Consider the following 20020-nt stretch of genomic DNA (forward strand, 5'->3'; position numbering starts at 1 on the left):
ACAAGTTATAATTTTTTTTCTAAAAATTTATCGAACATTTGTATGGCAGCTATATGATATAGTCGTCCGATCCGGCCCGTTCCGACATATATAGCAGTGAGAGTATATAGAAGACTATATGCAAAGTTTCATTCAGATAGCTTTAAAACTGAGGGAATAGTTTGCGTAGAAACGGACAGACGGACGGACGGACAGACGGACAGACGGACATGGCTAGATCGACTCGGCTGTTGATGCTGATCAAGAATATATACTTTACTTGAAGTTTGCAATTGGATCATTAAGAATCAATTCAATTCATTCTGGTCACATTAATAAAAAGAAATACAAGAAAATATATAAAAGTTGTATGTTATACATAGCAAATAATAATTTGATTTTGATACATTTACATTACATTTTTCTGTTCATATTCCGATCGTTTCTATGGTAGCTATATGATATAGTCTTCCGATTCTCATAAAATTAAAACAGAAATTATGAAATAATAAAAAAATGGCCATATGTGAAAAATAATGAAAATATGTTGCAAAACTGTCAAGTTCTAATTTTTTTCTAAAAATTACCTATATGATGTAGTCGTCCGATCCGACCCGTTCCGACATATATAGCAGTGAGGGATATAAAAGACTTTTTGCAAAGTTTTATTCAGATAGCTTTAAAACTGAAGGACTAGTTTGTGTAGAAACGGTCAGACGGACATGGCGAGATCGACTCGGCTGTTGTTCCTGATAAAGAATATACATACTTTATAGGGTCGGAAACGTCTCCTTCACTGCGTTCCAAACTTCTGACTGAAATTATTATACCCTGCAAGGGTATACAAATAAAAATACTGTTTTTGAACTTTATCAAAAACTAATTGTTAAATGCTAAATGCTAACTATATATCCAGTTAGTTTTTCTTTTCATTTGAAATCCAAATTACAAACTGGTTTCTTCGGCCAAAGTTTGCTTCCTTTCTTGGTTGTTATGAAACAATTAGTTTTACTATGCAATACTAAAACCACTTGTCCTAAAAAAAAATAAATAAGTATATATATAAATGGGAACTTTTTTTATTTAGTAGCGATAACTTTAAGATGGGAATACAAAAATTAATTTAAAACTCCTCTTATGGGGGAACAACCCCACCTAAAACTCAAATTTGGCGAGGAATAATATTTATACAAAAAGAGCAAAAATTATAAATTATTAAATTTAAACCTTGTAATAATGATTCTTAATTGAAAATTATATATTAGTCAAATATAGTCAAATGGTGCATTTAATTTGTAACTGTAAATTTAAATTTGTTTAATTAGCTTTTTTAATTTCCATGTTTTGTTGTCCTTCCTTAATGCTTATTATGATACCCTTGCAAGGAATTTTAATTTTAGTGTGCAAGTTTCAGACCCAATAGATCATACCATACACATACATACCATATCTTCATATTTAGCATCGCCAGCCTAGCCAATCTAGCCATGTTCAGTAGAAAAAGTACATATTAAGGCCAAACTGCTAAGGTACCCAAAATTTGGTTGTTGTTTTGTTTGTTGTTTTTCTGTGTTTCTAAAAGTGTTGCAGATATTTAGAAGGTGAAGGAATTTTGTACAAGACCAATTGTCCTGCAACAATAAAAATATGTATGTATATCCAGTTATCCCTTCCCCAAAAGAAGGACATATCGTAGTGTATTAAATTCAACAAGTAAAGTTTATTATTAACATTCGTCACAGTGACGTTGGATTAAGCGATCCATTTTTAACAACTCAAAGGCTTAGAAATTGGGTGGAAGGTATGCATTGCCCGTGTGCGAACCGGCGGAGCCAGTGGAAATGATCTGGTTAGCTCCAGAAACGCCCACCGCTGATCCAGCATCGGCATGTCCGTCGGTATTTCCCAGAGCTCCGATCACGGAGGTAACTGGGGCCACACCCTCGTCGGTAAGCTGGCTGCTGCCTCCAAGGGCGTCGTACTGAGCCTGGATCTGTTGTTGGGCGTGGGCGGCCTCTTCGCTGGTCTTGTACTTGATGAAGAAGACCTCGGGCTTGCTGGTGGAGCTGGCCTGCTCAACGACCTCGGCCTGCACATCGCTCTCGCCCTTCTTGCTCAGGACGTAGATGACGGTCTTCTCCTCGTTGGCGGCGGGGCTGATCTTGATGGTCTTCTTGTTGTTGCGCTGGGGAGACTTGATGAAGACCACGTTGTAGTTCCTCTTGGGCACGCCGACGGTGATATGACGCTCTTTGTAGTCCTCGGCCTCCTCCGGGGCGGAGTGGATGAAGAAGCGCTTTGACACGATGGCCTGCTGCTGCTGCTGCTGCACCTGCTGAACCTGCTGGACGTGCTGGTGGTGTTGGTGAGACTGCACCGCCGGCTGCTGGTAGAAGGCCTGCTGTTGGGCTGGAGCCGTTTGGGCGCCGCCCTGGAAGAAAGTGGCTCCACCAGTGGCCGTAGTAATGGCACCAAAGCCGGACGGGCCAGGATTGTAGTTGTAGCCCTGGGGCGCAGCCAGCGCCACGGCGGAAAGGCACAATACCTAAAGATTAAGAGAAATAGAGTTGGGGGTTAGTCCTTTAACAAGCCGCCTTCCCTGCTGGCTGTCGCCTGTTGTCCTTACAATGAATCCACGCATTTCAAGGCTTGGTTGAGTTGGTTGGACGGGGTAGGACCGGTGATTTGGCTTTCTTAGTGGTTCGCAGTGAACTGTATGATTGTTCGGCTGCTCGGATCGCTTTTATACATAGCCTAAACTCCCAACTCCAACGCCAACGATACTCGAAAGTTAATAGGTGAAGTTCAACAATGATCCGCGACGGAGCCCCAGAAAGAGTCACGGTCCCAGGCAAAACTGCCAAAAAAGAGCGCACAGCCTCCATTTGTTGCATGTTCATTGTATTTGTTTTAGCTCGTCTTCTGCGTAGCGCAGCTCTTCTTCGCCATTTACCTTTGCGGCTCTTCGCATCCCTCATTAAATGGCGAGACTTGCTCGTAGTTGCTGGCAATACATGGTCAATTAGCGTGGTTCCCCCGGCCAGGTCTTTGTGGTACCGCTTAATTGTTCCCTCCGATGCCTCGATACACCGAGTCAGCGACACCCCGGTGCTGTCATTACGTTGCGAGTCTGCTTTTGCCCTCTAGCCGGTGGCTACTGCTACACGGCGAGTCGATTAAATGTTATTAAAAGTGAAATTGCATAAGAGTTTAATCAATTTTAGTTCAGTGTGGACCCAATACTATGTACTATGGAGCTAGCGACTACATTTCTTGTCCAAAATTAATAAGTGGGATTGTTGAAAAAGGGAGTACACCTAACCTAGGGTGCTATATATCCTTGCAGCGATGGAAACAGATCCCAGCTGAACGTCTGATAACTGTATCCTTAAAAAGGCATGGAAATCCAGAGAAAGGAAATACGTGAGGGAGTCCCTCGCCTATTACTAGAAATTCCCAAGTACTAGACACATAACCTAACTATTTTTAAAGTTCGATGCCTAGGAAAGATTACTTAAAATTTTTTGTGATGAAAGCGAAACCCTTCTATGAACAACAACTGCTCTTTACTGATAAACAATTTGTTCGTGATCTGTCACATAATTGAATTTCTATTTATATAGAACAAATCATGCCGCTCATATAAAGGAATTGAGAGATATCACAGCATTAAAGAGAGAGACCTGATATTCTACAATTTATAAATTCCGTTTTCTGTTGGGGACGTTGGTCAAAAGTTTAACCCTGTAGGGTCCGGATGCTTTTTTCTGCCTGTTACTTGCGCTTTGGGTTGTCAATGATCTTAAAGACCACTTCATAAAAAAGTTTTCTATCATCGATCACGCAGTGTGACCCACAGTGCCATGGGGCTAGGAATTGAAGCGTTCACTTTGCGATGAGTCAATTGGAGTCTGAAGTCTGCCCGGACTCTGGATGATCAAGTCGTGTCGCACCTAGTCTGCAGCTTGGAGCCCGTAGAAGCGCACAACCTCGGCCACCGCTGATGTGCGTTGTCAGGCTTAATTAATGACCCGTCGAGCGCAATAGTTGGCCGAGCTTCGCAAACCGATCGTTTCTCCACCGTTCGCAATGCAGTTCATTTATCATGTCTGGTTGCTGGTTGGTTGGTAAAATCTTTTCTGGGGAATAAATAACATTTCGATTATGTTTGAAACGTTTTGTTAACATTTGTGCACTGGCGGTGTATCTGCTGCGCTAAATGCCCCTTGAGCCCTTGCGGTTTGTGTAATGATCCGTTTACATGAATGGGCCCGAAGTAGGGGAACTTCTTCAGTTAGACTCACAATTTTCAACATGCCAAGCCTGCGTTTCTTTTACCAACTTCAACCGTAATCCATTTGCTTTCCTTTCTTGTTCGTTATTGATTTAACAGAAAAGCGAAATGGACCTCTGTTGCCATGGTCTCTGTTGAGAATGTTGGTATTTGGGAGTAAAGTGTGATTAAACTGTAGCAGCATGTCCGAAGAGAGTCAGTGCAACCAAGAACTGGAGTCACCTGGACCAGCATGGCCGGACTTTAAGGCACGAATTTTCAATCCAACCGTTAACAGCGTCAGCCTTGAGTTTTCATTGCTGGATGATGCACTGGTCTACAGCGTGGAGCAATACCATAATCGACATGGCTGGCAGCAGGCGGAGTGGACCAGCAGCTCTCCCGTAGATGTCACCAATCTGGAGGAGAACTTCGGGTATCGGTTGCGCATCAAAGCGCTTCAGATTGCTGAAAACGGCAGTCGTTACGTGGCTTTGGCCATTTCTCCGGACATAATAGTAAATATGTATAACACTTAAAGACCGAGAGAGTTATCTCTAATTGAAAAAAAAACTTTTGGCATTTCTGATTGTAATTGAGTGAACTTAAACATCACAAATTTCCTTTTTGACTTACTTTTCAGGCTTGCACGGAGGCTGCACTGCCAACAACCAATTGCCTTAACCGAGCCATTAGAAAAGGTCAGCAATTTTTGGTGAAACGTATGCTGCGCCGGCGACCGAGCCTCATAGAATACCCAGATCCCAATGGATACATGCCACTGGCCAATGCGATTATTCAGGGCGAAATGTGCATTATAGACGTCTTGCTATCGGCTGGCTGCAGCGTCCACCTGGGAAATTCTGGCAGCGGGAGGACACCATTACATGTGGGTAAGAGAGGCCGTCGTTGATTATACATATACATATATGTATGTATATGTATTTAGTTGGCTTTCTACTTCGGCCACCTGCCATCGGCGCGTATCCTACTGAATAAGAAGGCTCAGCTGGAGGCGACGGACTGCAATGGAATGACGCCCACGCACTGCGCCGTCGACGCAAATCAGCTCGAAATGGTGAAGTTCGCCCTGGAGTCGGGCGCCAATCTGGAGGCCAGGGATGCCTGTGGCTGGACCGTTCTCATGCACGGAGGTAAGACTCGGAAGAGTGAACCAGGAGGCGGTTATAGGTGTTTTGCTTTCAGTGGTTATGGACTCAAGCCTGGAGATTATAAAAATACTGGTTACCCACGGGGCAGACCTGACGGCTGTGGATGGCGTTGGGAAATCCTGCAGCGAATTGGCAAAGCTTTATCGAAGGCAGCAGGTGGCGGACTACTTTGAAAATGTGCTCAAGTGTAGGTCAAGTAAAAGCGTGATTCCCGCTAACGGGGCTGAAGCTGAAGTTCAACAATAAAAATTCTCAAATAATTATAAATCTTAAAATTATTGCAAAACTAAAATAAATACTTTTGGTTGTGGGTTACTGTGATTCTTTTATAGATTGACTGATTATGTGATTCCTTAAGTTCTAAGTTAGGCGATTTGCAATACAGTTTTTCAGATTTAAATACACCTTATAGAGTTTTCCGTCTGAAAGCCACACGAGTAAATGTTGACGAAATCAGGATTCTGCTTGAGGCCCAGGTAGAACACGTGTTCGGCCAGATCCTTGCCGAACTCACAGAAGTTCTGGGCGTATAGCGTGAAGAAGATGCGCTTATTGTTGAGATGATATTTGTGGAGTATACCGTCTTCCTGGTCGTATATTTCTTGGTTCTGCGGCTTTATAGCGATCCAGGTTCTATAATCTTCCCACACGGCGCGAAAGCTCTTAAGGTAGATCACGGCCAGCATTCGGGCTTCATCCAAAACGTTGACGAATTGCGGCAGCTTCAGGCACTCGACGTCCTCCCGGAAACGCGTAAAGTCCCTCTGACGCTCCGTACTGTTGTAGAGCGTCATATACAGGTGCACGGCGAACGTGGAGTAGTAGTAGGACATGGGCTTGTTCTGGCTTTGGAAGAGGTACAGGCTCCAGTCCAGCATGGTCCGTTGAACGCCCAGCTCGTAGGTGGAATTCCGCTTGCGGTGGAGCTCTAGGTTTCTGACGTTGTGCTCGTAGCTCTCCCGGTAGATCCGCAGGTCCTGGTACTCACGATTGAGGTCTCCGGAGTGAAAGTATATGCGCGGCGTTCGAAACTTCTCCTTGTACGTGGCCAGCTTGCTGTAGATGGGATGAGAGCCGAATTCTTCCTTTGTCTTCAGAACGAAGTTGTTCAGAATGTACAGGAAATCGGAAAGCTCGTGGGAACTGGGCTCCAGTTGGTTTTTGGTTATAATGTAACCGAAAAGGGGCTTGAAGTACTCGAAGGTCTGCCTATAGCAATCCTCCACGCCGTGATGTGTGTTGCAGGAGATGAAGAAGTCTATTAGCTTCTGCTTTGCCTGGAACTGCTCTGGGTCGTTCTGGAGCTCCGTCAAGAGTTGGATGAGCTCGCTCAGCTTCGGCATGTGGCCTGCGATTTATTATATACCTGAGTTAGTGTTTCAATAAAGCCCCATGTCATATAAATCTACCCATAATAGAGAAGAGCGTTCGGTTGCTACTGCAGACGTAGTCAAAGTAACTCTCGCAGGCATACTTCTCATGGTTGATGGTCTGCTGTAAGCGCACTGCCAGGCTTTCCAACTCCTTGATCCGCAGCTCCGAGAGGTTCCGTATGTATGCCACCTGACCCTGCGCTGCACCTGCCCACACGCAGAGGACCAGGGCGAGCGATGCGCCGAGCGCGAGATTTGTGCCTGCCATTGATTCGGCTTGCTCTACAACACTGAGAGCCGAGCTCCGGCTCCTCCAGCCCTATCGACATCCGCTGCCATTGCTCAACTCAAGCTCATTCTCTCGAGGGTCGGCTTTGCTTAGCTTGTTTGTATACTTCCTTTGCGATAAGCATGTCAAGCAGTATCAGTAAATTTCTCTCCCGCTGTTCTTAATAATGCTTTATTCGCTTGATACGAAGGTTTCTTCCAAGCCCCTTCCCCCCAGCTTTACAAATCAGACCTGACCTTAGAGTAGACGTCGGTGCGCCTCTGCTTGTAGATGGGAATTTGCCGCCGTACTTCCTCGACCATATTGAAATCTGTGCGAGGGGAAGCAGTATAGTCTGTGGAACAACTTTTACTACAACGGCAGTGGCCAACTTACCAATCTCCTCAACAATGAACTCGCATCCCTCGCCTGCCTCACGCTGCACCTGAGCCCAGGGATTCACGATCATCGAGTGTCCGTATGCCACATAGCCCGACATGTTGTCTCTGGCAGGCGAGCAGGTGACTACGAAAAGCTGGTTGTCAGTGGCGCGAGCTCTTTGCAGGAGCTCCCAGTGCATGGGTCCCTGGCAAATGCAGAAGGCGGACGGGTAAACCAGCATGGAGCAGCCTGTTGAAGGTTTATTTATTTATCAGAAACTAACTGACAGCCGGCGGCTGAGTTTCTCACCCATAGTACGGTAGATGCGCGCCAGTTCATCGAATCGCTTGTCATGGCAGATGCCAATGCCTACCTTCTGCTGTCCAATCTGGACAACCGTCACCTCCGAACCCGCTGTCAGCACCGCCGCTTCATCGAACTCCACGCCACCAGCATTTTCTGGGTCAATGCTCATGGTGAAGAGATGAATCTGCCAGAAGTAGGGTTATTAATGACCGGCAGCTGCGACACCTTACCTTCCGATGCCGACCAATAAGACTTCCGTCGGCCGCCCACACGGTGCAAGTGTTGTACAACTTATCGCCCTCGCGCTCCACGATGCTGCCTCCTATTATATAGATCTTCAGTTCGCGGGCCAGCTTGGACAGAGCCTGGCACGTGGGACCTTCGGGAACGGGTTCGGCGAATTTTGGAAAGTCCTCCTGCGAATAGGGAGCGTTAAAGCTTTCCGGCAGGATGGCCAGTTGCAGTTTGGGGTTATCCGCCTTCAGCTTCTTAACGCTCCGAACAGCCCGTAGAACGTTCGCGGACACATCCCTGCCCACGGGCAGCTGCAGCATTGCCAGCGTCAACTCTGGGATTAATTTTTAATTAGGTAATTAAAATTAAAATTAATGAATTTGAAACTAATCTATAAATATTTACGCGTTCAAGTGATATTTGTCGACTTACTGTTGCTCATTTTTAAATACTTCCTTGCTGGTTGAGCCTTAATTGTTGGCTCTGAACGAGCAGCTGCTTCGGAACCGCTTAATCAGATTGCATTGACTGCACATACATACTTATGTAAGTATGCATTCAGCGATTGAAGTCTTGCCGAACTTTAGCTTTATTGATAAGAATGCCTCTGGATTTTTTAATAAATTGATTTGATTTTTGCATACGAATAACAGATTACAAATCGGCTCAAGAATCTGGGCGATGCACTTGGTCTTAAAACGATTAACTAGACAACGACCCTGTAAAAATATATACAGCTGTTTTTCGTAAAAATAGCCCTGCCTCTACCAATTTCACTCGTTTCATAAGTAATACAAGTCTTCTATGATAGTTATCCAAAGTCATAGCCCAAAACAAATAAAGAGATTAAAAACCCCAAAAAAATAGTTATACGATAAATATAAACATTTTGAAACGTAGTCAAAAAATCGAGATAGATAAAACAACAATTTCAAGTAATTTTTTTAGGTATATAGACGACACCCCCATATAATCATATGGGGGTTATAAATGCAGTTTTCATCAAATGTCACGGTAAGACGGTAATAACAATTATCAATTAAAACAAATAATGCCGCCATTATCATGTCAGAGCCTTCTAAACACATCAGCACAGTAATTAGTAGTATGTTTGTCAAGAGACGTTGGCAAAACAAATAATTAATTAATCAATAGGATAATTAGAACATTGGAAGGCTTATATAACAGGCATTGCTAGCGGAACCCTCTGATATTCCACTTAGTGAAGGCAAAGTCATGGGTCGACTTTTTAAACTGCAGGAAAACTGCCTGCGAGCGATGGGACACAGTCCCCCCGGCACTGATAGTACCGAAAAGGGGTCTCTGAGCTTGAATCACGTTATCTCACTGTTATTCGTTGTATCGGCGCAGTATCCTCTTATCTCCTATATCTTCTATAAGCGAAATGACATGGAGGAAATCACAGCCTGTCTGAGTGTCGTGTTCACCAACCTGCTAACAGTCATCAAGATTACAACCTTTCTTGTGTTTAAGCAGAACTTTTGGGAAATGATTCACCGCTTCAGACAAATGCATCGGCAATGTAAGTGATCTTCTGATAATGTACGCATAAACTGACTCCTATTGAAACTTTTCACAGCGGGACAGAGAGCAGGCGGAGGAGATGGATACAGCTATGTGGAGGATGCCAACAAGCAGGCTTCCCTACTGGGAAGAGCGTATTGCATCTCCTGCGGTCTAACGGGAGTATATTTTATGCTGGGACCCATAGTACAAATTATCACTAGCAACTGGCGAGGCACAATATATGTCAGGGAACTACCAATGCCCATGAAGTAAGCTAGACCAGTCCCCTGATCAGGGTACGATTTGCGGATTTGCTTCTTTCTTTCAGGTTCCCCTTCAACGACGTGGACAGTCCCGGCTACGAATTTGGGTTTCTCTATACCGTACTCGTTACTGTCGTCGTTGTGGCCTACGCATCGGCTGTCGACGGTCTGTTCATTTCGTTTGCCATTAATCTGCGAGGACATTTTCAAACCTTGCAGCAGGAAATCGAGCACTTCGACTTGGCGTTATCCGAAAGGGAGACTAACGCTGGTCTGAAATCAATGGTGGATTATCACGAGGAACTGCTCTCCCTGTCCAGGAAATTACGCTCGATCTACATGCCCACAGTATTCGGACAGTTTGTCATAACATCCTTGCAAGTGGGAGTGATAATCTATCAACTCGTGACGGTTGGTATATGAACATACACTCAGAGTCATTTTTAATATAATTAAATTATATATATTTTTAGCATATGGACTCAGTTATGGATCTGTTATTGTACGTCACCTTTTTCGCTTCTATCATGTTGCAATTATTTATTTATTGTTACGGTGGTGAAATCATTAAAGTTGAGGTAGGTCTGTGAAATTGAAAGTAAATATCCGTTATATTATATTTAGTTTATTGCAGAGTCTGCAGGTTGATGTCGCTGTCAGGGTCTCAAACTGGTATTTAGCTTCTCCGAACTTACGAAGATCTTTATCCATGATCATAATGCGGTCCCAGCGGGAAGTACTAATTAGAGCCGGATTCTATGATGCGAACTTGGCAAATTTTGTTGCTGTAATGTTGGCGACGTTCAATAATTATTTAATATTTAAATGTTTTTTATTTACAGATTTGCAGGACTGCTTTATCGTTGATAACGCTTATAAAATCTATGGAGTAAGGCTAGATGATAGCGCTAGGATGCGTGCCCTTTTTCTTTGGGTGCACGATCAAAGTTATACAAAATATTTTATTAACAAAAATTAAATAAACAGAAAATGAAAATCTATTTACTAGGGCTATTATTGTTTCCTGGATCTTCTGGGGGGTTGGGGGGTGTGGGGGTAAGGTTAATTCGGTGGTATTATGGCGAAACGGCTAAAGTTTGGTTAATGAATTAAAAAACCACATAATAACACAACATTTGAAAAGTTTTTGATAAATTTTGTATTGAAAAATATTTAGAAGTATAGGAGTTATAGGGAACCTCCCGAGTCGCCTCCAAAAAAAATTATACCTCATTCAGTAAAGGATAAGTGTCCCGAGGTATTCACGAAGCGTTTTTATTTAAAAAAATTTTTCCCGATTTTTTATCAAAATTTGAAGTCAAAACCCCGATTTTTGACTCAAAAAATTAGTTAATTTGTTAAATAAAAACAAAAAAGGAAGCTAACTTTGCCACGCCGAAGTTTGTATATCCTTGCAGATTGGTTTTGATGTTTATATTATAGATTTAAATGCTGAAAACACTCATAAAACAGAGTTTCATTACATATTACCTATACTTATTATGTTAACAGTTTGACAGTTACAGTTTTACATTCACACATTTACATTTTCTCTACATCTACCGATCGCTTCTATGGCTGCTATATGATATAATTGTCCGATTTTTATAAAATTTATACCAAAATTCTAGAATAACAAAATAAGCTTTTATCTCAAAGTAGATAAAAATACGTTGAAAAACAACGAAGCTATAATTTTTTCCTATTAATTTCCCGACTGTTCCTATGACAGCTATATCAGTCGTCCGATTTTCATAAATTTTGTTCCGACATATATGGCAGTGAGAGTATATAGAAGACTATATGCAAAGTTTCATTCAGATAGCTTTAAAACTGAGGGACTAGTTTGCGTAGAAACAGACAGACGAACAGACAGACAGACGGACATGGCTAGATCGACTCGGCTGTTGATGCTGATCAAGAATATATATACTTTATAGGGTCGGAAAGGTCTCCTTCACTGCGTTGCAAACTTCTGACTGAAATTATAATACCCTGCAAGGGTATAACAAAGCAAATTGTCTTCAGGTAATAACTTATCATCGCCCAACATTATTTTTAAACCCTCGGGTACTGGCGCCCTGGGTACGGTCACACTTATCGATTACGGCTCTTGTAATCGAGTGTTCTATATTTTATAGCTGGGTTATCGAACAGTCGATAGGAGTTATGGAAACATTTTATAGACTTAAAAGTAAATAAATGATTGAAATCAAAGCCAAATTGTTGCGTGCCGACTCGGCCATTTATGCAACCGGGGAAAGAGTTGAATGCCTGATCGAGTTTACCCACAAGGTATTTCCGGATGAGCAGGGATCAACAAAAAACAGAAATGCCAACGAAGCAAGGTAATCAAAACAAATTTTTTAATTGGCAAATCATTAAAAACAATCTCTTCTAAAAGCCAGGAAAATCTGGCTTGGGCCTCGGCGCAGCTGCATTGCTACCGGAAGACAAGCTACTCCAACTCCTCGACGGACAGAACCGCCGAACTTACGGAGATGATCGGGCGCACCGCCTTGGATGCAGTAACCCAAGCGCCCGGGGAAGTCATAGTGGCCACGAAGCCGAAGATCCTCTTCTGCGATTTACGCCTACAGCCCAGAGAGACAAAAATTTGTTAGTAGCATACGTTTTATTTTCTGATTCTTCTGATTAAATGCAGAATTTCAGATTTTTTCAACGAATTTGTGCCCCGCGATGGTCCACCAACTTACAGAGGTCACGACATTCGCTATTTCTACAAGATCACCATAGCTACACAGCGTGTCAAGTCCAAGGTGCAGACGCTGACTGTGCCCATACGAGTCCTGCCGATTCCAGTCATCGCCCGGCCGGATGAGCTGCCCGTGACGGTCGAAACTAATGAAGAGCTGGCACCCACAAATCCCTTCCTGGACAAACGGGAAATCAGCGAGCTGGAGATCTCCTGGCACCATCTGAAGGTGAGTTGATTATCTTCTGGCTTCAACGCCTTAACGCTGATCACTCAAACATTTTCAGAATGTAACCGCCCGGCGGGCGCCCAAGTTCTATCGCATTTCCAACAAGCGCGGATTCGTGGGCCGTTTCTGTTTATTTAAGCAAGCCTACAAACTGGGAGAGGACATTGTGGGCAGTCTGGACTTCAGCCAGTGCCAGGTGCGCTGCGTCCAGTTCTCGGTCAAGCTGCAGCAGCAGGAACTGCCCCTACGACCGCAGCCAGTTCAGAGTCAGAGCCACCAGCTGCATTCCCAATCATCTGTCGGCGACGATGTCTCCTCGATTAACTCCTTTGACATGGCCAGCATAGCCAGCGGAGTGGTAGCTGATAATCTGCACAAGTCGGCCACATCGGGTAGCGCTCGGGATAAGGAGGCGTCGGCGCCAACGGGCAAACTGATGACCATCTCAACAACCCACCAAGTGTGCTATGCCACGCTCCAAACCCAGGTAGTGGTGCCCATCCCACTCCACGTGACACCCACTTTCCGCACGGATCTCGTGGACGTGCGGTGGCGGTTGCACTTTGAGTTCGTCACTACCACGTTGATGGACTTTGGCAGCCCCAATCCGGAGTCCGGCGAGCTAAAGGCCCCATCAGAGTTGCCCGTGGAGACCATGGTTTGGAATCTTCCTGTTACCATCTATGCGGCCAATCCTCTGCAGATATACGCGCCCAACCAGACGTTCAGTCTTCTCATCAAGTGATTGCCAAGCACATTCCAGTTGCAATTTAGAAATTATAAGGCTTGTCAATCTCCTATTCGTCCTGGACAGTTGAACAGTACAGTGTATAAATTACAGAAAATAAATGGAAATAGCATATCGTACATAGCTATTTTATTAATAATTTATTATTTAATTGTTGTTTAACAAATAAAATCAGACAAAATTAGTATTACCTTTTATACAATTTTGAGAACGGTTTTCCTTTCAGGTTCTAGAGATGACAGTTGGTGTCGATGCTTGATAACATAAAAAGTAATCGGTGTAATCGATAGCATTGAGGTTTTTCCCATCTTTATAAAATAGAGTCATTGAAATATTTGAGTCGCAAAATTCACGAAACGAAAATGTATCAGGAATACCTGAACCAACTGCAGGCTACCATTGCCCCCATGGGCTCAGATGAGCTGAAGGCGCTGCTGAACGACGACACCAAACTGGACGAGAAAGTGGACGAAGTTTTGCAAGTGCTGCGAACGCAGAAGACCAGCGTTTTTGAGGACAATCGGAGTCGCGCAGAGCGTAATATTGAAAAGGAGCCGCAGATCATCGAGCTCCGGGGCCGGGTGGCCGAAATTTCGGAGGAGGGACGCACCAGGTGCTCATCTGTCCAGGAGAAGCTGTCCCAGCTCAAGGAGAAAACGGGCGGAACGGGTCCCGAGACGGCGCTCGCACTGCTGCAAACTGCCGCCTCCGAGAGCGAGGAGCAGACCGAGGAGATGGTCAAGAAGTTCAACGACAGCGATCTCGGGGTGGAGGCCTTCCTCGAGGAGTTCCTCGCCATCCGTCGCACAATGCATTTGCGCCGCCTGAAGGCGGAGAAGATGCAGGATCTCATGAGGAAGCAGCGACAGGGTCCGCTGCCAGCTGCATCACTGCCCGCGTATGGAAACGTGGCTTCCGGCGGATTCTATCCCTCTGCCGGTGGCTCCGCTCCGTACCCCATGATGGGTCCCCTAATGCCCATGCCGCCACCCTCCAGACCCTATTGAGAAGTGAGCTTTAGCAACTGCCCCGGTGTTCGGACCTGCTGCAGGCGAGTAAAAAAAATGGGTGCATTCGCTGTCTGATTTAGGGGATTCCCGCAAATTATACATTTCAAATTAACGTTATTTGTTTAACTTTAAAGACAAGAAGTTTTTATCTTGAGATAATGTTATTTTGCATGACTTTAAACAATATTTTGTTGTATTAAATAAACGCAACATGTATGTATGTACATATGTATGTATAATTTCTAAATGCTACTGCAGAGCGTATTAGTACATACATACATATGCACATATAGAAACCTACGAGTAAACAAAAAGAAAAATAAAACAAGTAAAACCTTTGAAATGAGTCATAATCTGGGATCTCCCTTTGTTATACCCTTGGAGGAGGGTATTATCAAATATTACACAGTAAAATTCTTAATTAATGATGATACAGTAAAGTTTATATTATAGATCAGCAGACAAGTCGATCTAGGCCCATTTCTTTGTTCTTTTCTTTGCATTATTTATAAGAACTTTCTGAAGTGTCGCCTTGTTTTTATGCCAGCACTTTTTGGTCAAAATAATAAATAAGTAAAATATTAATAGTTTACTATGATAACGCTACGAAATGGACCATCACTTCTTATAGCTTATGACAGTTATCTTTTGTTTTTTTAATTGAAAATTGTGATCTTATTTAATAAGATCATTCAAGTTCAAAGTCAAAAGCAGACGATTATGTCATAATAAAATTTGCGAAGTATTATGAAGTGAATTCAGAATTTCTTACATACGCAACATAGTCATTTCAATAGGATTAGTGTACTGTTTTCTTGTTCTGTAAAAACGTAATCTAACGAGAAATGAATAAAAATTCTTATGGTGTCCAAAGTTTAAATATTATACATACACATATTTATGTACAAATAACAAACATATATAATAAATGAATCATTTAAAACATTCAAAGCCATCATACTTGCTTTGATAGCCCCTGAGTTCAGACAGTCAGATAAAGTAGCAGGGATCCCACCATCAGAATGCACCCACACCCGTCAAACCAAAATCCAAATCGAGTTAAAAACTGTGTTTATTGTTTAAAATTACAGAATCTTCACTTTAAGTACATATTGCTTCAGGTTCTCCTACTGAAGACAATGGTTTATTGCAAATCGGATGGAACTTTCTGCCCTGTTTTAAAATTAACATTTGCGTTGCTCGGAGGCATATCGTTGCCTGCTTTAAACTATGATATATATTGTGTGTCTATAAGTTAAGCGAAAATTAACATTAATATAATAAGACAGTGAAAAGTGCTGGTTAAAAATACATATTTGCATAAAATGAAATGATGTGGAGTGCGTGTGTGTATCGTGGGTGTGTGGGGGCCATGGCCAAGGCTTGGCGGCGTTTAAAGCGATTCCTTATTGCTTATAGGGTGCGATTGTTGGTTAACTATTAGTTGGAAGGAAGGATTGTGCTTCGTGGAGTGTCTCGACTTCTACTCAATTTCAGTTTCGCATTTGTTTTTCCTCTTAGAGAACGGTTAGTCTTTTATTATTCCAAAGGCGTCCGCGCCCCAATTTATATATGTAAATATATAGATTGTACCGTGTGTATATGCAAAATGTTATATATAAAATATGTTCAACTCTTCTTCCGGCCAGTTTAGATCGGTTACGGTTTCCACTTTAAAAGCCTAGAGACTTAAACGCGTATTTAAGGGTATTCAAAAATATATATTCCTACGATTGCTAGCCAGACTTGCGGGCGCAGTGGCATCATGAGGAGCCGAACTCCTTCATCCACTTCTCGTATTTGTCCAGGTCCGCCCGGGACACGCTCTTGTTGCAGCGGCTCATGGCCTCGTTAAAGTCCTTGTTGGAGACGGGCAGGTCCACCTCCTCAGTGGCCAGTTGTCGGATCTGCTCGGGGGTGAGGCCAGCAATCTTCCGCCGCATCGACATCATGCTGGCCTCTCTGCAACACAAAGGAAATTATTTACCGACTGACTTTTAAGTTTCCGCGACTAGTTTCCCATTCTTTATGATCAGCCGACCCACCTGCACACATTAGTGATGTCCGCGCCAGAATAGCCCTTCAGCTCGTTAGCCACATAGGTGAGATCGACGGTCTCGTCTACTTTCACTTCGCGCAGATTGATCTTAAGCAGCGCCTCGCGGCCTTCGTCCGACGGCAGTGGGATATATATGCGCTTCTCCAATCGGCGACGCAGTGCCTCGTCGATGTCCCAGGGGAAGTTAGTGGCGGCCAGCACCATTACCACCTTCGCCTGCTCCTCGCCACCGCCCACGCCGTCCATCTGGACTAATAGCTCTGACTTGACGCGGCGCGAGGCCTCGTGTTCCGACTCCGAACCACGGCGCGAGCACAGCGAGTCGATCTCGTCGATGAAAATTGTGCTGGGCGCATAGAAACGCGCCATCTCGAAGAGCAGGCGCACCATTTTTTCCGATTCGCCGCGGTATTTGGAGGTCAGTGTGGCGGAGCTCACGTTGAAGAAGGTCGTTCCACATTCGGTGGCCACCGCCTTGGCGAGCATGGTTTTGCCGGTGCCAGGAGGGCCCACCATCAACACTCCCTTCCAGGGTCGCCGGATGCCCTGTTTTGGTAAAGATGGGAAAAGAGAAAAGTTACTTTGATGAACTTTTAGTGAGAAATTAATGAAGTTGTAGCTAACGTATATGGTAATTTACGTTGTTTACCATTTAAAGTTAATGAATACAAAACCGTATGTTATTATTAAATAGTTAAAGGAAAAATACTTAATCAGCTTTCCTTGGTCTCTTACAAGAAACATAATCAATCAATTCAAATATACACGGTTGTATATGTTTGTGACAGTCTTTTATAGATCGCAGTAGAAAATGGTAAGACTGGCAGATAAGATAAGTAAACATAGAAATGGATTCAAACCCAACATTCTGAGTAGTAGTAATACAAATCGAACATTTTGCATGAACTGTTCGAGCAACATGGCAAACTTAATTTACTTCCCATCGGTATACACCATAAGAATGGCTGACTGATAATAATAATAAAGTTATATTTAAATATGTAGATTATACAAACACTTAATAAACACATCAACAGAAGTTCTACAAACTTTTAAATTATTGCATCTTGTTGGGCTAGTCAAACAGTGATTGTTGTTATATACATATAGTTTTGGGCCTTGGCAAACAGAGATCGTTTGTTGACCAACACCAAGCGTAGATAAGCCCTATGATACATGCGTGATTCACGCCGACGACTCTGACGGCAACTCACTCACCTTAAAGTAGTCCGGCATGAGCATGGGCAGCACAACGGCCTCCTCCAGTAGCCGCTTAGCGTCATGGAGGTCGGCAATGTCGCTCCATCTTACTTTGGGATCCTTTTGCAAAATATCACGTTCTGGAAACAATTAGGAAAGTAAACCAATTAGCTCATATACTTAAAACAATTACGGTGGAATATATGTACATATACTGGTTATGCTGATAGCGATCATTATGTCTTATTAAATCTAGATTATCGGGGCCACTTACCTAGAATGTCGACCAGCTCAGCTTCGATGTGATTGTTGGGCTGGAACTTGCGCTCTTCTTCCTGGCCGCTGGCCTGGTGATCACCGTTCTCTCCCTCGCCGCCTGCACCACCATTGCTGCCGGCAGCAGTGGCTTCTTCGTCCTTGGCTTCGTTGTTGTTGTTGTTGTTGTTCGATGTCGACAGCTTGCGTCCGCCAGCCCGCCCGTTAACCGAGCGAGCTCCACTGGTCGGTGCTGTTGCCGTTGCCGTAGAGTGGCGTGAGTTCCGGCCCGCGGAGACACCATTCCGGGTCGTGGTCTGAGGGGTTGTGCTGCTGGGCCGGCTGCTCTGCGCTGCCGTGGTGGTGCGGCGATTGTTCGGTGCTGCTCGTCGGCCCACGGCCTGTGTGGTGGCGGCGGGTGCAGGTGGTTTCGGGGGACCCCACACGTCGGGATCCTTGGGCGGTGGCGTCCATATGTCGGGGTCTGGCTTAAACCAAGAGGAGGGATCTTTGTTGCTGGTGCTCTCCTCGCTGAGCTGGTGTCGCAGCTTGTGGGCGAACTTGGTGGTCTGCAGGTCGAGCGAGATATCCTGCAGAGTTCGCTGGATGGCCTTGATTTTGGCGTGCTCCTGACTGATCTGCTGGTTGATCTGGAAAGATGTGATGGGTGTAGTACGAGACTAAGACGTTGCATTCAGGAGGGGACAATATGGGGATTTCTTTACCATGTTCCACTTGCCCTTTCGCATGGGATCCGCGGTGGCCTTGAGCTGGCGGGCAAGCAGTCCCTGGAGACCCTCGTAGTAGATGCAGGCAGAGTCGTAGTTGCCCGTCAGAGCCATGTCCCTCGCTAATTTGGCATTCTCGCATATTTCTTCGATCGTAGTCTTGGCCATTACGGTCATTCCTACGCAAGTGGTTGTCTTTTGCTTGCCACCTCGCAGTAACTGATCGATGGGGAGAATCGGACCGGAGATCGGAGAACGCAGATCGCGGATCGGAACAGGTTGTTGTGATTGTAACCAAAAACGAAACAAAGATTAGTTCCAATTTAAGCGTTTGAAGTGCGTAAGTTTCTCTGTTCGTTGTCGCTTGGTGTGAGTGTGTGTGTGCGGCAAGTGGGACGGGAACAATAGAACGGAAGCGACTGCGTCGCTTGCTCACTCACACAAGGCACTGTCGCGAGAGTGCGCCTCGCAGGTAAAAATGGAAAGTGAGCCTCGCCGGAGCAATAAAAGCGGAAAATAAGGCGACAATTGCAAATAATAGAAGATAGCAGTGGCAACGACCGATGTGCGGTGCTAATTATAAAGCACACACACCAACTTTAAACGCAACGAGTTCCCATTTCCCACATCACATCCAAGGCGCGGGCCGTGGCCAAAATGCCGATTGGAAAATGTAATAAAATTATTATGAGCCCGCATTGGAAGCTCACAGACAAGCAGTCGTCCAAATAAGGCGCTCGCCTGACCTTGTTGGCTTTCAACAATTCTTTCAACTCGAAACGTCGTATGCAAAAAAGAAAAAGAAAAAATACGACAAAATTACCGCTTGCACACACTCACGCAAACACACACACATGTAGAGCTCAGGTTTCAGCGGCACAGAACATACACAAACACTGGCGGAATAGAGCGATTTAAATAGATTTCGAGTTATCTGCGAGCCTTTGGAAGCTTCACTTTTTAACCATTTTCATTCCAATTTATTCGAAGCTACGTGGGGGCGTCTGCAGAACGACAACAACAAAGCAGTCATTCGCTGCAGCCGAGGCTGATGCGAAAAATTCGGCACGTATCGCGACGATGCACTTACGGTTATGGACATTAGTGTACTAGCTGTGTTACGCGGCGTTCCAAGCTCAAAGTTAATGCGAAACTTATTTAGTTTAAAGTTTTGGGCGCTGCGCAAGCTAAAAAAAACTGCTGCTGCCTGTTTGTAATAATAGTGATGTACGTGGGCAAGTGATGGGAGTTGCGCGGGTCAATCGATGACTGATTCAACTATCGCTTCAAAATGCACGT

General features: G+C 44.3%; 8 protein-coding genes across 10 annotated transcripts; 4 read left to right on the top strand and 4 right to left on the bottom strand.

Annotated features, from left to right (window-relative positions):
* Positions 1-1762: 1762 nt before the first annotated feature.
* Positions 1763-2725, bottom strand: TwdlV (TweedleV). Its single transcript, XM_017180495.2, has 2 exons — positions 2606-2725; positions 1763-2524 (listed from the first exon to the last, which is right to left on the bottom strand). Exons 1-2 carry the CDS (start codon positions 2618-2620, stop codon positions 1763-1765), a joined length of 777 nt encoding a protein of 258 aa, XP_017035984.1. The 5' UTR covers positions 2621-2725.
* Positions 2726-4455: 1730 nt separating this feature from the next.
* flip (ankyrin repeat and SAM domain-containing protein flippy) lies at positions 4456-5702 on the top strand. Its single transcript, XM_017180482.2, has 4 exons — positions 4456-4770; positions 4896-5141; positions 5202-5406; positions 5459-5702. The coding sequence occupies exons 1-4, from the start codon at positions 4456-4458 to the stop codon at positions 5668-5670; spliced, it is 978 nt and encodes a 325-aa protein (XP_017035971.1). The 3' UTR covers positions 5671-5702.
* A 24-nt stretch (positions 5703-5726) lies between these two features.
* LOC108084324 (uncharacterized) lies at positions 5727-7092 on the bottom strand. The gene is made up of 2 exons (XM_017180486.3): positions 6834-7092; positions 5727-6772 (listed from the first exon to the last, which is right to left on the bottom strand). Exons 1-2 carry the CDS (start codon positions 7063-7065, stop codon positions 5820-5822), a joined length of 1185 nt encoding a protein of 394 aa, XP_017035975.1. The 5' UTR covers positions 7066-7092; the 3' UTR covers positions 5727-5819.
* Positions 7093-7224: 132 nt separating this feature from the next.
* On the bottom strand, positions 7225-8492 carry LOC108084328 (omega-amidase NIT2-like). Its single transcript, XM_017180489.3, has 5 exons — positions 8419-8492; positions 7983-8320; positions 7756-7936; positions 7462-7695; positions 7225-7396 (listed from the first exon to the last, which is right to left on the bottom strand). The coding sequence occupies exons 1-5, from the start codon at positions 8426-8428 to the stop codon at positions 7305-7307; spliced, it is 855 nt and encodes a 284-aa protein (XP_017035978.1). The 5' UTR covers positions 8429-8492; the 3' UTR covers positions 7225-7304.
* Positions 8469-10720, top strand: Or82a (Odorant receptor 82a). 3 transcript variants are annotated; one of them, XM_017180488.3, is made up of 7 exons: positions 8469-8532; positions 9388-9529; positions 9587-9782; positions 9842-10187; positions 10250-10354; positions 10411-10563; positions 10619-10720. In XM_017180488.3, exons 2-7 carry the CDS (start codon positions 9397-9399, stop codon positions 10667-10669), a joined length of 984 nt encoding a protein of 327 aa, XP_017035977.1. In that variant the 5' UTR covers positions 8469-8532; positions 9388-9396; the 3' UTR covers positions 10670-10720. The 3 variants fall into 3 exon arrangements, with proteins under 3 accessions (XP_017035977.1, XP_070143259.1, XP_041630388.1); XM_070287158.1 differs by having other exon boundaries at positions 8494-8532; positions 9358-9529; XM_041774454.2 differs by lacking the exon at positions 8469-8532 and having other exon boundaries at positions 8584-9529.
* A 1198-nt stretch (positions 10721-11918) lies between these two features.
* LOC108084344 (RAB6A-GEF complex partner protein 2) lies at positions 11919-13588 on the top strand. The gene is made up of 4 exons (XM_017180506.3): positions 11919-12124; positions 12181-12395; positions 12450-12721; positions 12780-13588. The coding sequence occupies exons 1-4, from the start codon at positions 11979-11981 to the stop codon at positions 13464-13466; spliced, it is 1320 nt and encodes a 439-aa protein (XP_017035995.1). The 5' UTR covers positions 11919-11978; the 3' UTR covers positions 13467-13588.
* A 171-nt stretch (positions 13589-13759) lies between these two features.
* Vps37B (vacuolar protein sorting 37B) lies at positions 13760-15810 on the top strand. Its single transcript, XM_017180507.3, has 2 exons — positions 13760-14520; positions 15571-15810. The coding sequence occupies exon 1, from the start codon at positions 13832-13834 to the stop codon at positions 14474-14476; it is 645 nt and encodes a 214-aa protein (XP_017035996.1). The 5' UTR covers positions 13760-13831; the 3' UTR covers positions 14477-14520; positions 15571-15810.
* Kat60 (Katanin 60) lies at positions 15534-19971 on the bottom strand. Its single transcript, XM_017180505.3, has 6 exons — positions 19812-19971; positions 18719-18940; positions 18013-18643; positions 17757-17878; positions 16525-17084; positions 15534-16441 (listed from the first exon to the last, which is right to left on the bottom strand). The coding sequence occupies exons 1-6, from the start codon at positions 19821-19823 to the stop codon at positions 16243-16245; spliced, it is 1746 nt and encodes a 581-aa protein (XP_017035994.1). The 5' UTR covers positions 19824-19971; the 3' UTR covers positions 15534-16242.
* Between the last annotated feature and the right edge of the window lie 49 nt (positions 19972-20020).

The sequence above is a fragment of the Drosophila kikkawai genome, chromosome 3R (assembly GCF_030179895.1).
Source record: "Drosophila kikkawai strain 14028-0561.14 chromosome 3R, DkikHiC1v2, whole genome shotgun sequence".
NCBI lineage: Eukaryota > Metazoa > Arthropoda > Insecta > Diptera > Drosophilidae > Drosophila > Drosophila kikkawai.

Coding starts and splice junctions, on each gene's coding strand:
- flip (XM_017180482.2), top strand. CDS start 4,456: ATGTCCGAAGAGAGTCAGTGCAACCAAGAACTGGAGTCACCTGGACCA. Junction 4,771..4,895: donor CCATTTCTCCGGACATAATA/GTAAATATGTAT, acceptor CTTACTTTTCAG/GCTTGCACGGAGGCTGCACT. Junction 5,407..5,458: donor GACCGTTCTCATGCACGGAG/GTAAGACTCGGA, acceptor TTTTGCTTTCAG/TGGTTATGGACTCAAGCCTG.
- LOC108084324 (XM_017180486.3), bottom strand. CDS start 7,065: ATGGCAGGCACAAATCTCGCGCTCGGCGCATCGCTCGCCCTGGTCCTC. Junction 6,773..6,833: donor AACGCTCTTCTCTATTATGG/GTAGATTTATAT, acceptor AATAAATCGCAG/GCCACATGCCGAAGCTGAGC.
- LOC108084328 (XM_017180489.3), bottom strand. Junction 7,937..7,982: donor TTATTGGTCGGCATCGGAAG/GTAAGGTGTCGC, acceptor TACTTCTGGCAG/ATTCATCTCTTCACCATGAG. Junction 7,397..7,461: donor GTTCATTGTTGAGGAGATTG/GTAAGTTGGCCA, acceptor CCCCTCGCACAG/ATTTCAATATGGTCGAGGAA.
- Or82a (XM_041774454.2), top strand. CDS start 9,223: ATGGGTCGACTTTTTAAACTGCAGGAAAACTGCCTGCGAGCGATGGGA. Junction 9,530..9,586: donor CAGACAAATGCATCGGCAAT/GTAAGTGATCTT, acceptor AACTTTTCACAG/CGGGACAGAGAGCAGGCGGA. Junction 9,783..9,841: donor GAACTACCAATGCCCATGAA/GTAAGCTAGACC, acceptor TCTTTCTTTCAG/GTTCCCCTTCAACGACGTGG.
- LOC108084344 (XM_017180506.3), top strand. CDS start 11,979: ATGATTGAAATCAAAGCCAAATTGTTGCGTGCCGACTCGGCCATTTAT. Junction 12,396..12,449: donor GCCCAGAGAGACAAAAATTT/GTTAGTAGCATA, acceptor GCAGAATTTCAG/ATTTTTTCAACGAATTTGTG. Junction 12,722..12,779: donor TCTCCTGGCACCATCTGAAG/GTGAGTTGATTA, acceptor AAACATTTTCAG/AATGTAACCGCCCGGCGGGC.
- Vps37B (XM_017180507.3), top strand. CDS start 13,832: ATGTATCAGGAATACCTGAACCAACTGCAGGCTACCATTGCCCCCATG.
- Kat60 (XM_017180505.3), bottom strand. Junction 18,644..18,718: donor GAAAGGGCAAGTGGAACATG/GTAAAGAAATCC, acceptor ACATCTTTCCAG/ATCAACCAGCAGATCAGTCA. Junction 17,085..17,756: donor TCATGCCGGACTACTTTAAG/GTGAGTGAGTTG, acceptor TTACCAAAACAG/GGCATCCGGCGACCCTGGAA.